Below are 18,501 nucleotides of genomic sequence, written 5' to 3'. Positions count from 1 at the left end.
AAATTTTTATAGGTGCCTTGAGAGAGGTATGGAACAGTAGAGCATTCAAAGAATGGAATGGTCCTGTATTCTGGGTGGTGGCTCACAAAAGGCTTCATAGAAAAGCTGAATCTTGAAAGATGGTAAAGGGCATTCCACGTAGAAGGAGCAGTGTAAGCAAAGGTACAGTGTATTTCAGAAACAAATTAGTTTGTCACAGATGGAGCATCAGATTTGAGGAGTGCACAGGAAGGGATAAGATAGAATTATAAAGAAGTCAGATTATAGAGCCAATTTTGTAGGTTTTTTGAACTTTATCCTTAGTCATGGGGGGATGATCGAAAGGTTTTAAACTGTGAGTAATATGAACAGATTTGTGTTTGGTTTTTTTTTTTAAGTTTACAGATTTTATTTTTTTTTAATTTATTTATTTATTTTTGGCTGTGTTGGGTCTTCATTGCTGCACGTGGGCTTTCTCTAGTTGTGGCGAGCGGGGGCTACTCTTTGTTGCAGTGCGCGGGCTTCTCATTGCGGTGGCTTCTCTTGTTGCGGAGCCTGGGCTCTAGGCGCACGGGCTTCAGTAGTTGTGGCTCACGGGCTTCAGAGTGCAGGCTCAGTATTTGTGGTGCACAGGCTTAGTTGCTCCGCGGCATGTGGGAGCTTCCCAGACCAGGGCTCGAACCTGTGTCTCCTGCATTGGCAGGTGGATTCTTAACCACTAAGCCACCAGGGAAGCCCAGATTTGTGTTTTCTGAAGATCTATTTGGCAGTAGCATGTAGCCTAAATTCTAAAGAGGCTGGATGCAGGGAGAACATTAGTAGACTTGTAGTCCATGTGAGACTTCATACAACCTTCCTTGTGGTATTAGAGAAGAAAAGAAGGATCAAAGATATAGAATGGACAAATTTTGGGAACAGATTGGAGGTGAAAGAAGAGAGAGAGTAAGATGTACACATTAGATTTTCAAGAGAGAAAAGTAAGTTCCTGGGAGATAGATAATTGAATTTAATTTGGGCCATGCTGTGCCTGAGATGCCTTGAAACAACCAAATAAAAATGTCTACTAACAATTTGTCATTCAGGTATGGGGCTTAGAAATCTGGATAAGCAGTAGAGCATGGTATTATCAGCTTATAAATATTAATTGAAACCAGTGGAGTAAATGGTCCATTTGGTTCATCAAACTAAGACCAGAATCTTGGGGGAAGACATTTAAGGACTGGACAAAGTTAAAGAAGCCAACAAAGGAGAAATGGAGGAAACCAGGAGAAATTGAGTCATAGAAGCCAAAAGAAGAGACTATCAAAAGCCAGGGTCAAACAATTGTAAAGATAGAAGGAAAGGAAATGAGCATTGAAAAGGTATCATTAAACCTGGTAATTAACTGGTCATTGGTTTCGTTTGCCAGAAGAGTTTCAGAGGAGTAATTGGAGTTGGCAGCCTAATCCATGGGTTAAAAGAGTGAAATGGAGAGTAAGAAAGGGATCAGCACATATAGATTACTGTTATGAGGAACTTGAATATGAAAAAAACTAGAGAGGTCACGAAGCCTCAAGGGGTGTTTTGTATTTGTGAGAAGCAAGCATGTTTTTAAGCCTCAGGGAAGGGTCTAATAGGTTGAACATAAGGGAAAAAGAAAAACTAATGAAGAAAGTTTCTAGGATCTACTGATAGGGATGGGATCAAGAGAACAGGTAGAAGGATTAGAATTGAAACAAGGAGAATAGACATTTTTCTCTGATGCTGGAGGAAAGAACGTTTGGGCAGCAGTAGTTCATGTTTGATAGAATTTTTTCTTTGAAGGAGGACATGGTATCATTTTGCTGAGATGGTCCTGGTGGCAGGGATTGAAGAGAATGAAGGTTTAGAATGTTTGCTATTGGGTATAAGTAAAAGAAGCTGAATGACTCACACACAGAAATACTGAGCAGCATGTTACAGGCATAGCTAAGATTAGAGGATTTTATTTGGAGTACAACCAGTCTTTATAATTGTATTGTTTTCTTTATTACCTGGGTCTAGTGCCTGAGAAGCCTGTTAGTTAGATTGATTCAAGAGGGATTTCTATGATGAATGACAGTGGAAAGACAAGGAAGCGAGGACAGTGAGGCTGCTGGCTTGAGAGTGGTTTAAATAATACACCATGAAGTCTGACTAGATGAGGAGGGTGGAGAAGAAGCCATTGAGGGATGTGTTTGGATAAAAGAGATTGGCTTTTATCAAACGTGAAGATCACATGTAATAGAAATATTAGATAGATAGATAGCTAATTAGAAGATTAGGAGGTGTGGTAGGAGATTAATTATTTGAATTTTAGGTTTCAGAGGTGAACAGTTTCTCTGTGATAGTGTCCAGGTTGTAGCCATGGTAATAACTACTAAAGAGCATTACAAATGTAGATGGAGCTAAAGAGGGCAAGACCTTTGAGGGTTAGTTATTGGATGAGTCATTGACATCACCTGTAATAACTATATAGGCATTTAATAGAGCAGTAAACCGGTAGCTAGGTGTTAAATTCCTCTGAGATTGAGAGAGGATGCTGGCAATAGATGGTAGGTGACAGCAGAGGGCATAAGTGAAGAATTGTATAGCCAGGTGACAGCAATCTCAAAGGAGCAAACATTTTTACACATTAGTGGAAAACCAATGATCTGGTGGCGGCAATGGAGGTAAATGAATTCTGATTGAGTAACAAGTATGGGAGAATAAACAGCTTTGAGGGAAGGGTATCAGGAAAAGAGATGTCTTTTGGAAAGAGGTTAAATGTAAGGCAGTGAGGGAGAAAGAATATTCTGTGAGTAAGTTGAGAGTTGTAGGTTGATTTTCTTGTTGACAATGACATTCGGAGGATTTCATAAAGAAATGGAGACTTGGAGTCAGCCCATAGTGGAAGAAAAATTGGGCAGCGGGTTCATCTAGGGGATGGTTGAATATAATGAGGAAACTAGCTTCTGTCTTTGTTATTGAGACGGAATCTTGTTGAGAAATTGTTCTTGTGTCTTTGAATAAAAAGGTTCTCATGGTTAGGGGAACAGCTCATTTTTAGAGAACTATCTCTGGTTTAAAAATTACAACTGCACAAAATGGCTAGGATGCTTAGTACTAGAAAGATCAGGAGCTGTTTGAGGATAATGGAAAATTGTGTGTGTGTGTGTTTGTGTATTGCTCAGCACATAGTAAGCACTTAATAAATGATATTTGCTTTAATGAAGAGAAGTTCTGTGGTCAACAATACTGTATGACAGTTGACCCAACAACAACATGGGTTTGAACTGCACAGGTCCACTTATACAAGGATTTTTTTCAATAAATACTATAGTATACAGTCTGTGGTTGGTTGAATCTGAGGATGTGGAACTGTGGATATGGAGGGCTGACTGTAAAGTTATTCTCAGATTTCTGACTGCATGGGGGTCAGTGCCCCTAACCCCTGTGTTGTTCAAGGGTCAACTGTATATACTTCAGAGTTCCTAAGAGACTGGATCTTAAATGTTCTCACCACAAAAAAGAAATAATTATGTGGCAGGATAGAGGTGTTAGCTAATGCTTAGTTGGTAATCATATTGCAGTATATAAAGTATTAAATCAATACGTATACCTGGAACTTACACAATGTTAATTATATCTCAATAAAAAATTTTTAAAGTTCTAAATTGTTTGACTCTAAATGGGTGTTTCTAAGCTATTTGAACACTCTTAAGAAAAACTTTGTTCACAAATATTACTCTAGCTTATAATAGTCTTTATTCCTTATTTTTGAAATGTCTAGTAAAGACTCACTAAATAATGGTAATCCTCAGCTTTGTTTCTGTTCCATTTAGTTTTTCTAAATATTTATGAATTTTTATTGAATATATTTGACATATAAACATTGTATAAATTTAAAGTGTACAACATGTTGATTTGATAATTTATATATTGTAGTTTGATCATCATCGTAGTGATAATTAGCATGTGCTCTCTATCATGTTATATAATTATTCTTTCTTTCTAGTGGTTGGAGTAATTAAGTACTAGCCTCTTAGCAGGTTTGATGATTATAATACAATGTTGTCTGTATTCACTATACTGTGCATTAGATCTCTAGGGCTTATTTATTACTTGTTTTAAGTTTGTTCCCATCTTTCCCCACCCACTATGAGCTTTTAAGTGACGATTAATGTACAGTTAATCATGATTTCAGGAACATCAGGATCCGATTCCCCAGGACAGGCTGTGGAAGCTGAAGAGATAGTAAAACAGCTTGATATGGAACAGGTGGATGAGATCACTACCAGTACTACTACATCAACTAATGGAGCAGCTTACTCAAATCAAGCAGTTCAAGTGAGGTCATCAATAAATAATGGTTTAGAAGAAGCAGAAGAAACAGTTAATCGTGATATCCCACCCCTTACAGGTAAAAAAGATTCCTTTTTTTCTTATACATTTTCATGAATAGTTTGTAAAAATACTACTGTATTTTTTCTTAAATAGGCAGATTAAATGCGTAAGTTTTTCTTCCTTGAAGTTAATAAAATTAAAACTGGAAATAAAACTTTTCCCCCCAAATCCAGTCATTTTGAAATTGAATTTTTTAAGGTTATTTTGACTGCATATTAGTCACTTTACAGTTTAATTATGTGTACCAATCTTACCACTTAGAGAAATTTAACACAGCTAACAAAATAATATGCTTACATTTATGAACATACTTATTATAATTGCATGAGTCTTAGATCCTTAAGGTCTGAAGTCCCTACATAGAGGTAGTCTCATACCTTCCGATTTGTTTCATATACAGATGATATTCCCAAAGAAGCTTCTGTTCTTGGGTCTCTGCTATACACAAACTTTGCAGCCTAATCCTGGATGCTTTTAAAGGCCTAACATAATTGTTAGGTCCCTGAGCCAGTTGTTATGGAAATGTAGAAACATGTGAGGTCAGCATTTGTTACCTCTGAGGGTTGTGGTAGATAGACATATAAGGCTAAAAGATGAAATTGTATTGCATTATGATTAAAAGCAGAAATAAAACTGAGGATGCACATCTTTTCCCAGGAGAAGATCTTAGACTTTTATTTTAGATTTGTTTGTTTTTCCTTGTGGTGCCAGATATTTGAGAGAGCTGAGTACATATATATTGGTTGAGAAATAAGTTTGGCATAAGGAAGCAAAATGATGATCTCTCTGATAGAAAGGGGAAACTTGAAAAAAAATCATTGAAACAACATGATACATTTAAAGAAAAAATGCATACAATTATGAAACTTCTATACAGTGCAACCCTATATCAGTATGAAGAGAAAAGCAGCATAATAGAGTTAAGGTTTATTTTATTTTATTTATTTTTTAAATTTTATTTATTTTTGGCTGCATTGGGTCTTCGTTGCTGTGCGCGGGCTTTCTCTAGTTGCAGTGAGTGGGGGCTACTCTTCGTTGCGGTGCACGGGCTTCTCATTGCGGTGGCTTCTCTTGTTGCGGAGCACGGGCCCTAGAGCGTGCAGGCTTCAGTAGTTGCGGCGCGTGGGCTCAGTAGTTGCAGTGCTTGGGCTCTAGGGCTCTTGGGCTTCAGCAGTTGTGTCACGTGGGCTCAGTAGTTGTGGCGCATGGGCTTAGTTACTCCAAGGCATGTGGGATCTTCCCGGACCAGGTCTCGAACCCATGTCCCCTGCATTGGCAGGCAGATTCTTAACCACTGCGCCACCAGGGAAGTCCAAGGTTTATTTTAAATTTGTCAAATAAGGAATTCCCTGGCCATCCAGTGGTTAGGACTGTGTGCTCTCACTGCTGAGGGCCCGGGTTCAGTCCCTGGTCGGGGAACTGTTGGGTTGGCCAGAAAGTTTGTTTGGGTTTTTCTGTAAGATCTTAAGGGAAAAACCCAAACAAACTTTTTGGCCAACCCAATAAAATCCCACAAGCCATGTGGTGTGGCACTCAATCAATCAATAACAAATAAAATGTTAGTATTGATAATGTTAAATTATAATGTTATAATTTAAGAATAATACTGAACCTAACGAGCAAATCTAATGCTGATTACTTTGCCTGGTGTTACAGGTTAGTGAATGATAAGGTATAGACTGAAGCCAGGGCTTTTGACTTCTTTGATGTTTTTTCTGTTTTTGTGCTTCTATATAAACCTTTGTACTCATTTTTTCTGACAACTGTGCCTACCGGGAAGGGATTTCTATAACTTTAGTTTCTAGAGGGGAATAGTAAGATTTACTCCATTTGTCTCATTCATTCGTTTTTCTAACATTTAATTGAACACCTACTTTTGTGATGGGCACTATTTATAAAGATGACTAAGATGTGCTCATTGACCCTGAAGAGTATATGATCTAATTGATGAGCCAAGTATACACAAAAATTACTGTACATTGTGGTGAGTGCTGTTACAAATAAATGAGCAAAATACTGAGGTGGCACATGGCAGTTACTCTGGGAGGATCATGAAAGGAAGAAGTAAAAGTTTTGCTGATCTTAAAATATGAGTATGAGTGACAAAAGTGGTACTTTTCCCCAACTTCAAGAACGTAGCCAAAGAGAACAAGAAGGAAGGAGGCTGGCTCTACCATTTACTTAGCTGTGTGACTTTAGATAACTTATTTAAGCTCTCTGAGACAGTTTTCTTAGCTTTAAAATGGTAATAATAATTTAGAGCTTTGAAGACTAAATGAGATGAAATATGAAAAATGCTTAGCATGGAGGTGCTCGAATACTAATTACTTCCTGTCCCCCTTTCTCTGAGATTAATAGGAATTTGAAACAGTAAAGTGGTAGGAAGATATATTTTTCCATTTGTCCCCTTGTGCTAACGAACTGTTACTGGCATAAAGTTGTTAGAAATGAACAAAAATTCTGCTTTACATCTGTTGTCATTTATTGAACGTACACACTGTATTGGCTCTGTCTCAGAAGGTATTAATACATGGTAATAGCAAAAAACGTAAGTTTTTATCCTGAAAGACTACTATCCACCAGTATTCCATTCCTATAGACGGATTACAGCAATTTTTATTGAGGTCCACTGTCTTAGTCCTTTCAGGCTACTATAAAAAACTACCATTAGACTAGGTGACATATAAACAATAGAAATTTATTTCTCATAGTTCAGGAGTCTAGGAAATCTGAGATCAGAGCCCCAGCAGATTCAGTGTCTGGTGAAGATCTGCTCTCTGGTTCATAGATAGCTGTCTTCTTACTGTGTCCTCATATGCCAGAAGCTATGCAAGCTCTTTGGGGATCTTTTTTTAAGAGCATTAATCTCATTCATGAGGGCTCCACCCTCATGACCTAATGACCTCATGACCTCCCAAAGACTCCATCTCCAGACACCATCACATTGGGGATTAGGTTTCAATATATGAATTTTGGGGCAACACAAACATTCAGTCTCTAGCATCCACCTTAAACTTTCATCTCCAAGACATTACCTGTTTAGCTTGTAAGTTATCTTTGTCTCATTGAATTTAAGTTGTAAATATTGTCTTAGAAAATTCCCAACATACTTTCTGAAGCTTTATCAATTGATCAAATTTTAATTCAAACTTAGAATGGACTATGTGTCATGGAATATAGAATTGTTTCTTGATTATTTTTAAGTTGCTTGTAAATGAGAAGTAAAATAATGGGTCTTCTAAAGCACTGATTTCTATACACAGCATAATTTCTTAGCTTTTAAGATCATAGACAACCTTGAGGTTCCTGTAAAAATGTACCTAAAACATTTTTTCATAAGTCTTTAGGGGTTTGTAGACCTCTTAAAGCCTGTTCATGGATCTTAGGTTTAAAACTACCTTCGGGATCTGTTGTCAGCACACATATATTGACTGCCTGTATGTACTGTGCACTTTGTGAAGTATTACTGCTATGAGCACCATGAAATTTTTATGTTTATACATACAAACATCATCCAGTTAGAAATGGAAATTTTGTGGAGTGTTTTTTCCTAATAATACACTCCACAGTGTAAGTAGTAAATAGTAGGAAATAGTGTAAGTAGTAAATTTTCTCTTAGCTGTTAGGGATTTAAATTTTGCTAGCCATGATATAGCTTGCCGCTTTGTCTGTAATGGTAAATTTTTCCTTTGGATCCAGAGTTAGATCTATGTGTTTATAAATTTACTTTTAAATACTGTTTACAAATTATTTCTGTCTTATCTTTAACCTAAAATACACAGGGCTTCAGGAAGATCTTAATAAAAGCAGTAAAAATGTATACTTCATGGAAGCATTAAGTGAGTAAAAGCAACATTTTGTTTTTCACTTTGTTAAATAGCACCAGTAACTCCAGATAGTGGTTATTCATCAGCCCATGCAGAGGCCACCTATGAAGAAGACTGGGAAGTATTTGACCCGTGAGTTTTTTTTTTTTCCCTTTCTCTCTTTGAATGGAATGAAAGTACATGTGTAGAGGGGTGGCTGAATGGTATATTGCAAAGAGCATTTGACCTGTAGGTATTAATACTTTGCTGAGTTACTGAAATACTAATTTGTATATTTTCAGTTTTACTTATGTGTTTTATAAGTTTGGTTTACTAGGTTAAATATGCATTATTTAATTAAAAACTTAAAGATGGGCTGAATTTAGTAATATGTTTTATATTTACAAAAAAGTAGAAATGTTGAAATTTTCTTAAAATTTGATTTATAGCTATTATTTCATCAAACATGTTCCACCACTGACAGAAGAACAACTAAATAGGAAACCTGCCCTTCCATTGAAGACAAGAAGCACACCAGAATTCTCCCTAGTTTTAGACTTGGTAAGTATATTATCTGTAGAGTTAGGGAAAATAAAGGCATTAAATTCTTTTTTAAAAATACTAGCCCAAAATACCTAAAAGAATACAAGTGAATGAATAGCCTTACACATACATTTACTATAAAAACATGTCTTAGGTGTTCTGAAATGTTTTTATTTTAAGCACAGTCTAATGCCAGGGCCTCCCCAATTTGTTGGTTTCCAGTACCCTTTGAAAATAAATTAGGCTTTCTTTTTCTTTTTCTTCCCCCCCAACCCCCGCTATTTCACTATTTTTCTATTTAAATTAATTATTGCCCCCATACTCCTATACCCTTTGTTTTGTTTTTTAATCTCCCAATAAATTCTAATTTCATGGCTAGATTTTAACCTTTTTTGGGGGTGGGGGGCTCACAGTCGTGTTCCCCTGAAGGACCTAGGTCTTAATGAGTTAACCTCATGCAAGACTATATTCCTTTTCTTGTTCCTTTTTGGGGAGAGGGGCAATCTATGTAATACTTAATACTAAGTATTAGTATTATCTAATACTAATATCTTTATTAATAGACTCTCAAAAGCATGACTTCTTAATGCTGACTAATAAAACCTTTAATATGCTCTCTTGGTGTGAATTTTAAATTTTATATTTTTTTAGGGTACCAGAAGAGCTTTGAAAACTGAATATCTCTTATCTTTTCCTAACCAAATTTAATATATGGTCACCATTATCTACCATCTGTGGGCAATTTCTTGATATTAGCAAAAATATGTATCTATTATATAATACTGGAAAACATTTTACTATTTAAAAGCCTTTGTTACTATTAACCTATAATTGGAGATGTGGTTTAGTTCTTTTTAAAAAATTTTTTTTATCTTGAGGAAAAGCATATTTTTTAAATCTTAACTAGCATGTATAGTTGTTTTGAGAGTTCAGCACCTTAGCCTTTGCCTAGCCAAAGAGATATAAGATAGGTATCCAGAAGGCCTAAGTATTTAAGGTGTTTATTAGAGGATAAGTAGGAAAAAAAGAAAGATTTTGAAACTGATTATGAGTAGTTTAGATTTGATGTACAGAAACTGAAAAAGATTTTGCTAGATTTTTATGTTAGCAGTTGATGTCATGATAGCAAGTTCGGCCATACAATTTTTAATCCATAAATAGAGAGGGAAAGATAATAGATAGATAAAAGATGAAGATAATAAATAGAGAGGGAAAGATAAGAATTGGTGAGCATAAATGAGTAATTTTACAGAATTGGGTAAAGAAGAATGATCAAAATTTAGATAGGCTGTAGATGAAGAAAGTAGAATTAGTTATGATTCAATTATGAGAAAGAGAATACCTTTTTTAAAGATACTAAGGGAATACCTTGAATTGTGTACTCTGTTCTGCTATTAAAAGAAAATGTGGGTGGACCTAGAGTCTGTCATACAGAGTGAAGTAAGTCAGAAAGAAAAATAAATACCATATGCTACCACATATATATGGAATCGAAAAAAAAATGGTTCTGATGAACCTAGTGGCAGGACAGGTATAAAGACGCAGACGTAGAGAATGGACTTGAGGACATGGCGGGGTGGGGAAGCTGGGACGAAGTGAGCTTTGACATATATACACTACCAAATGTAAAACAGATAGCTAGTGGGAAGCAGCCCGCATAGCACAGGGAGATCAGCTCAGTGCTTTGTGACCACCTAGAAGGGTGGGATAGGGAGGGTGGGAGGGAGGCTCAAGAGGGAGGGGATATGGGGATATATGTATACATATAGCTGATTCACTTTGTTATACCGCAGAAACTAACACAACATTGTAAAGCAATTATACTCCAATAAGATGTTAAAAAAAAAAAGAAAAGAAAGTGAGGCATATCTAGAGTATTTTTTGCTCTTTGCCTCCCCAGAGTTTAACTTTAGGTTAAAAGAAACACTCCAGCTAATAAGATGTGGAATCACAAGGTATGAGCATTTGTGTTTCATTTTAATTCATCTTAAACACATTGAAAAATTTGGGGGATAGTTACTAGCAGCTTTATTTTTTTTAAGTGTTGTCACTTTCTACAAATGGAAGCCTTTTTTTTTTTATCCTTCAGGATTTGAGAAATATACATATTTGCACATACCTTACATTGAATGATCCTTACCTTCTTTTCCTCATGAGAAAACAAGGCTTGGTAATCAAAGATGAGAAAGAAGTCTTGATTGACTGCTAATTTAGTTAAACAATGTTTATGTCTATGAAACATATTCAACAGATACTGAAATATCCATTTTCTAAAATAAACTTCTTTATAAAAGGTTTAAGAATAAAGAGCTATATATAAATAGAAGATATATATTTTTTAATAGTTAGATACTAAACTTCCATTGGCAAACTGTAAAAAAAAAAATTAAGAAAGTATATATGTGGTTTACTTAACAGAAAGTTGGCAACTGCAGGACTCAAAACAGTGGTTGCCAAACTTGCGTATGCATCCTAATCACCTAAAAGGCTTATTGAAACATAGATTGCTGAGCTCCTCTCTACTCCTTGCTGAGTTTGAATGATCAAAAATGGAGCTGGAGGTTTTGCATTTCTAACTAGTAGTTCCCAGATGATGCTGATGCTGCTTGCTGTTCTAGCAGCCACACGTGAGAACCAGTGACTTAGAAAATTCTATCCCAGATTGCTATGCCACACACAATAATGTATTTTAAATATAAAATTCCATGTATGAACGGGTGCTTTAATAAATGTTTTTGGTGATCATGAATACATAAAATAATCAATTGAAATGTCTTAATATCTTGGTTCATTCAATATGTCCTTTTTATTTTAAGGATGAAACACTAGTACACTGTAGTTTAAATGAGCTAGAAGATGCAGCACTTACTTTTCCAGTCCTTTTCCAAGATGTCATTTATCAGGTAATTAAAATTTTTTAACTTGAGTTTTGGCCTGTTAGATATTTTGAACCAAGAAATCTTTTGTAAATTTTTTTTTTTTGGTGAAATTTAATGTGTTTATTCCTAATGGATTTCATCTGTATTTTAATGATTTCGTAACACAAAGTAGCATCATGCTAAATAAATAACTACATAAAACAACATTAATGTTACCAAAAAAATGTGAACTTTTTTAACCCATTGCTCTCTGCTAGTTTCATAACCTGTTTGCCAGCAGGTGGAGGCAGGAACACTGACATCTTAGGTCCCCGAGAACTTGCCAGGTTAACACTTGGCGTTGTTGTTGTTTTTCCAAAACCCAATTAATAGGAAGAAACCTTATTCCTTGTTGGTCATTTTTATTGCCTTTTGTAGTAATATGGTGTGTAGGTTGCAGTGTAGTAGATCTACTTTATTTTAATCACAGAATTCCAGGACACTCTTCTAGTTACTGCTTTACTTAAAAAATTAGAGTATAAGTATTTCTCCCTCCTCTGTGTCGATGGACAGGTAACAGTGCAAAATACAAATACCATTTACATTTCACTGCAAATTACGTGTGTTGACCATAGGTTTTACTTTATGTTTCAGATTTTCCTATCATAAAATTTGAATTAATATATGTGAATACACTTCAAAAACTACGAAGTGCCTTTCTGTCATGGAGGTTGTTACTGAACTAGCATTACCTTCTTATATACCAGTTGTTGAAGGATTGGGAAAGGGTCAAAAACTTTGTTGTTTGTCAGGTGGAAGCCAACCCAAGGATTAACTAAATAAAGTCACAGAACATTTACCATGTGAACAATGGAAAGGTGTTTATGGTTGTTTATGTGCTCTTAATAGGCAGTTAGAATATGTGTATAGTTTTCTTGGCACATGATAGTTATTATAGCTCGGGAATCATAAAATTTTAGAGTTAAATAGTTTGTGGTTCAGGATCTACTTTACATACCTTATCTTGCAATCAGTCATAAGAGGATTTATTTAAGCAGTTATTCTGAGTTCTGGTTTAACCTAGAAAGGTACTGTAGGTATGGTAATATCTGGATACTATCAATATATTTATTTCCCTTTTATGTAAACTGATTTTAGTTCTGATATAGATCAGAGGATGAGCAAAATATACATAAAAATGAGGGATTTTAGGTTTTCAAATTCCTTTTTAACTGTATATTACTTGTTTAAGGTAAATCTTTTTCTTAAGACATTTTCTGCCAAATAGGTTGTTCTTGTTTAGTGTAATTCAAGGACAGGAGTCTTGTGGCAAATATAAATAGCATGGCAATATGTTCTCTCTTTTTAGCTTGATAACCTTGTTTTTAATGTTCAAAATTGCCCTTAAAAACAATGGCTTTCAGGCTTTTGAATTTGGAAAAGAAAACTGTTACTGAAAACTATAAATAATTATTTTGATGTGATTTCTTAAGCTTCCAGATTTGAAATTTATTTCTGATAGATGGTTTTGGTCTGTTTACATAATTTTTAGTAGTGAAATAAGAAACTTGGAGAGTAGATGAGTTTGATTTCCCTTTCATGAGTATTTCTTTTCAGTGTGACCATAAAATTGAATTTTTTTCTTATTGCTTCCACCATTTCTTCTTCAGTTCTCTTGTTTATAAAATTCTTACTGTTTTATGTGGATCCAGACAGTTGTCTTATTTTGAATAAAAGGCTCCTAGCAGTGCATATGACTAATATAAAAAAAAACTTCATATGTACTGCATCTACCTCTGAGGAATTCAAAGAACTCTTTTTCTTATATATCTGAGTTACACTTTCTGAAACAGGAAAATTAGAGCTAACCTAAATCAGGAGCAATGAGTAGGAAGTTTGAATCTTAAAAATTATAGAGATGATTGTATTTTAAAATGATTTAGTTACTACATCATGTACAGAGTTTAGTTCCCTTTCAGTTAAGTTTTGAGGATGTCCATAGTTAATATTGGATTTCTAGTTTTGGCATAGCCATTCTGTCTGCTTTTTAAAAAATAACTTTGAAGAAATCTTGGGTTAGGGTTCCCCCAGTTTTCAGACCAGCAAGCTCCCTTTAAACAGGGAATGATGTCTTTTAAACTTTCAGTGGTGTTGTCTCCATCTACTGGCAAAGAAGAAATATACACAAGGGTCTGGGATGATCTAAGAGATTTTGGAGAAACCACATTATTAGGTAAGATGTAACTTACATGTTTAACCACTACAGTATAATGTGGCCCACTTAAAGGTAGAAACCTGTAAAATACTGTATATACTCTTAAAAAAATAATTTGTTGAGATGAAATTCACAACATAAAATTAACCACTTTTAAGGGAACAGTTTCATGGCATTTATATACTCTTGAATATGTCAATTCCATAACATTTATGTATATACTCTTAAAAATAAAATGGTAATGTTAAGATAGGATCAGATTCTTCATCTGAATCAAAGCCAGATAAAGTTTCCTCTTGGGACTTTTGTTACTTTTGCTTTTTGTTTATGGTAAGTTTGTTATAGTAGAACCATATCTAATGTTAATTCTATTTGTTATTCTCTTTCTTTCAAAACAATTTAAAATATGAATTGTCTTATGTATGTTTTAATAATGGTCTGTATCAGGGGTTGGCAAACTTTTTCCTTTAAAGGGCCAGTTGTTAATATTTTAGGTTTTGCAGCCTGTGTTACAACTACTTTCTCTGCCATTATAGCATGAAAGTAGTCCTAAACAATACATAATGAATAAGCATGACTGCATCCCATTAAAACTTTATTTACAGAAATAAGTGATGATCTGGATTTGGCCCAAAGGCCATAGTTTGCTGACCCTTGGTCTAATAATTACGAGAGTATATGCAGTAAATTTACATATTCAAATTCTAAGTGGAAGTAAGTAATCAAATGTTCATCAAAATTCTTGTTAATATATAGAGAGATTTAAAATTAGATCCACTGTAACCTGGTTATGGGCTTTCTTAGGTTTTTTCAGATGAAAGTTTGAGGGAAATTTAAGGTGGTCACTACTCACGTTTAAAGATTGCCTTACTTCATGATATACACTCTTCTTTTGATTGATAAGTAGGACTCAACTTAGTTAATGCAAGACTTAGAATATATGAGGGGGTAGATTATTCAAGCCTCAATTAGTACCTTGAGTGTATTTGAATTTCCATTTCTCTAGGAGATAAACCTAAAAGATCCAACTCAAATTAAAATTTTGATATATGTTACCACTGACACTATACGGATAGACAGATCATAGTTTGTGTATATGGAGAAAAAGTCATTTGAAAGAAGAACTGAGTTTTTAAAGTGAGGGTGTGGCATTCACAAAGGCAAAGTATATGGATTTTTGTTTGAATGGGTCTTTTCCTCTCCCTTAATTGGTAGTTTTTCCATGAATTGTTTTACAGTTAGATATTGGGAAACGTATTTATTCATAGAATGGTACAAATGCATTTGATATCTGGAAAAACAAGTGCGTGATCAGTTCCAATGCACATGTTTTAATTTTTATATTTAGCTTATATTGACACATTGTCAGGAAATCCATCTCGTGGTGTTACTCAGTTAAGAGGTCTCCACTGTATTTAGTTTCTGTTCCTGCAGATCCACCAATTCAAGACTCTAGGTCATCTCACTCCCTCTTCCATCCAGAAGATGACTTCTATCCACAAGCAGGACTGAATCAAAAGACAGATTTTTCACTTAGCTCTTGAGCTGAACCACCTCCTCAATGACCTTCCTCTGTCTCCATCAAGAACTGGAGCTCAGTTTTTTGAAGATGTAATAGAGCTACTCAGCCCAAACGTGGCTAATTGAAGACAAAAAGAAGATGCCTCATATGTTTCACTACAGTGCAACCAAACGTAACTGTGTTGTCCAACTCCTCATTCTGTAAAGTATGGCAGGGGCATCTGATTTTTGACTCTGTTCACCAATAAGACTTTAGCCAGTCAGTGGCTTTCTGAAGATCAGTAAAATCAACAAACTTTGGGTCAGCTGTCCAGAAATCAGATTGTGGTAAGCACTCAAGGAGAGATAGGATCCTGTAGGGAGCTACTTGCTAAAGGATGCTTTGTTTTAATAGTAGAGGTTGCTTTTATGGGAAAAGTTGGGGGGAGAGGTGGGTGGGAAACCCCATGTTTAGCAAAGCTCAGCCTCTTCCTCATTATTAAAGTTTGTTTTCTTGGGAAACTTACAACCTAGGATAATTTTCATAAGGATCTCAAATATTTTATACCACAGAAAAATAGAAGTAGAGGGTCAGTGGCATCTATCTCTTTTCCACAGTCTAGGAAGAAAAGTCAGCATTATTTTTGCTTCATGAAGAAAAAAGCAATCGTTTAAATGAAGAGTTTTGTTAGTAAACACCTAATCAAGTTTTTCCTCCCCTCAAGCTCTGACTTAAATTGATACTAAACAAGAGGCATTTTGTTTTGACATTCATAAAGCATAATTTTATTGTACAAAAGTAGTATGTATTTTGTTCCTTAAAACATCTGGGGTCATGGACGCAGTATTGAGGATAAAAGTAATATTTTATATCTGGTAGGGAAGAATATTTTGATAACTAATTGTAAGTCAATATTTAAAATAATTTTAAAGTAATTTTTCCATCCTTATTAATAAGTATAGCTAGTCATTGGCACTAATTTTTTCATCATGGTTTGTATTCTTTATAAATGTATCTTAAAATTAGAAGAAGTTCATTTAAAAATACAGAAAATTCTTGTTCAGTAACTAAAAATATTCTGCAAATATAGGAGATGTGACAGTTGATTACTAAGCATATTAAATTGGAGGCTTCAAAATTTAGAATTTGTTTTTAAAGGCAACATTTTGTGGGGGGTTTTTTTTTTGCTTTTAAAATGAGTAAACTTGATTTTAAGATAAACACATTAATATTTTATATATATACACAAATATGTGTACATTCATATTTAAATTCAAAAATTATATATGTATACTGTATATATATTATATGTGTATGTAAATGGCCATGACTTGAAAAGTATGCTTCATTGCTAATTTTTAATATACCTTCTGTATGAATATATTAAGCACTTTATCCCATTTGGACTCCATAAGGAAATATCTTTTCAAATTTATTTCTATTTAATACAGTGTAAGGTTTTGCAGAAGGTTTTAGTTTGGGGGTTTTGTTTGTTTTTATTTTTATTGGTTCTGATGTTTTAGTATTTACCTATTCATCCTCAGATTGATCCACCTACAAATACTATCCCCAGCAGCCTCTTATTGGAACTGTGTGAAGCAAAAGGTGACTTGTAAAATCACCCAATGGGTTATGAAGTTGAGGCCTCCACAAGGCCTATCTGAGCAACCCTCTTTCTATGGAGAAGGTTTGGGTTTTGTCTCTATGATCTGGTATTGATGCTAAGACAATGTTAACTAAGTTAAATAGTTAAGTAATCAATTGACTTACTTTACGTCTTCTAAAAGTATAGATATGGCTTTCTCTTTGAGTTGAGGTTGCCCAGTTCTTCCCCCATAAAATCTTACTCATTCCAGCTATTCTCCTTATGGCTGATTACTTTTAAATAATAAAGTGGATAGTAATAATAGCTATTAGGAGTCTCAGTGTGCTGGCACTGTTCTAGGTGCTTTATATGTATTAACTTATTTAACAAACAACTCTATGTAGGTACTGTTATTATACCCATTTTATAGATAAAGAAACTGAAGTGTACAGAAGGGTTAAAAAAAAATGGTGGAGCCCCTTGTATACCTGTGGTATCTGCTAATACCTGTAGCATCTCTTCTTCACATTGTTCAGTGTTGTTAGTTTTCTACTGTTTTAAATTCTTACTGCTGATTAAATAGATAGCATCCACCAATCATCTTTTTATTTAAAGGTGCCATACCCTTAAGTAGGTGAATACCACCAAATTTATCTTTTTTTTTCCTTCCTGCAACAGTGTAGCAATAAGTTCAAAGGATTTCATGGAAAAACTATTAAAGATACTTCTTTTTGAATATGTTAGGGACATATTATCTGTGCTTAAAACTATTTAGAAATATTTTTCCTAAAAAGATCCACATGTAAGAAATTTTTTTTTCAATTTTGCCCACAAATTGAAATTGCTTATCTTTTGGATGTTTTCTCCCCCCACCCCCTTTTTTTGGTCATGCTCATAAAGTTATCTAGATAACTTAGATAATGGTTTGGTAAACTAATAGTCAGGAATTAGTGTATATAACTTGACATTGCATACTTAGAAATGAACTTGAATTTAGGCAGACTGTCAGAAAATATTTATAATTAATTTATAACTGGCTTGCTATTTTAATGACTATTTTTATTAAATCTAGTTCCATTAACCATTTATTGCCTGTTAGGATCATCTTACATGCACAGTTATAGGACATTCTCTTGTACTAAAGAAAGTACAGGCTGACTGTCAGATATTGTTCAAATCAAGTAGTGTTAGTGTACTGTTAATGTAATGTTATTTTTCTATAATATATTTATCATTTTTCTATATAAAATTTAAGTTTTGGTAAAATCAGCCCACAATATATTATACAAGATTAGTTCCATTATCACTACTATTTTGCAGACATTATTCAAGTAGATTTTGTTTTAAAAGTTTACATCATGAACATATAATGAAGTAAGTGAGGGAGATTAAGAGGTACAAACTTCCAGTTACAAAATAGAGTCATGAGCATGAAATGTACAAAAATTTTACGTAATAAACATTTCATAACATGAACATCTTTGGGTAGTAGGCAGTCTTATTTAAGACATGTTTTGGGTATGGTATTCTTGTATAACAATTGTTCATTATTATAGTATTATGCATTATTTTAAAACACTGACTTTTTCAAAATATATTTGGTTTAGTGATAGATTAAAACTATTTGTTGT

The 18,501-nt window shown here is 34.3% G+C and overlaps 1 protein-coding gene across 1 annotated transcript in view; it reads left to right on the top strand.

Annotated features, from left to right (window-relative positions):
- Positions 1 to 18,501, top strand: part of CTDSPL2 (CTD small phosphatase like 2) — a 75,043-nt gene that overhangs the window by 42,605 nt on the left and 13,937 nt on the right. The window contains exons 5-8 of the mRNA XM_028162303.2: positions 4,163 to 4,378; positions 8,243 to 8,321; positions 8,618 to 8,729; positions 11,528 to 11,614. Of these exons, the coding sequence (XP_028018104.1) occupies positions 4,163 to 4,378; positions 8,243 to 8,321; positions 8,618 to 8,729; positions 11,528 to 11,614 (494 nt within the window). The remainder of the gene's footprint in view (positions 1 to 4,162; positions 4,379 to 8,242; positions 8,322 to 8,617; positions 8,730 to 11,527; positions 11,615 to 18,501) is intronic.

The sequence above is a fragment of the Balaenoptera acutorostrata genome, chromosome 3 (genome assembly GCF_949987535.1).
Source record: "Balaenoptera acutorostrata chromosome 3, mBalAcu1.1, whole genome shotgun sequence".
NCBI lineage: Eukaryota > Metazoa > Chordata > Mammalia > Artiodactyla > Balaenopteridae > Balaenoptera > Balaenoptera acutorostrata.
Note: the sequence above shows the minus strand (reverse complement) of the source record. Positions and strands in the feature narration are given on the sequence as shown.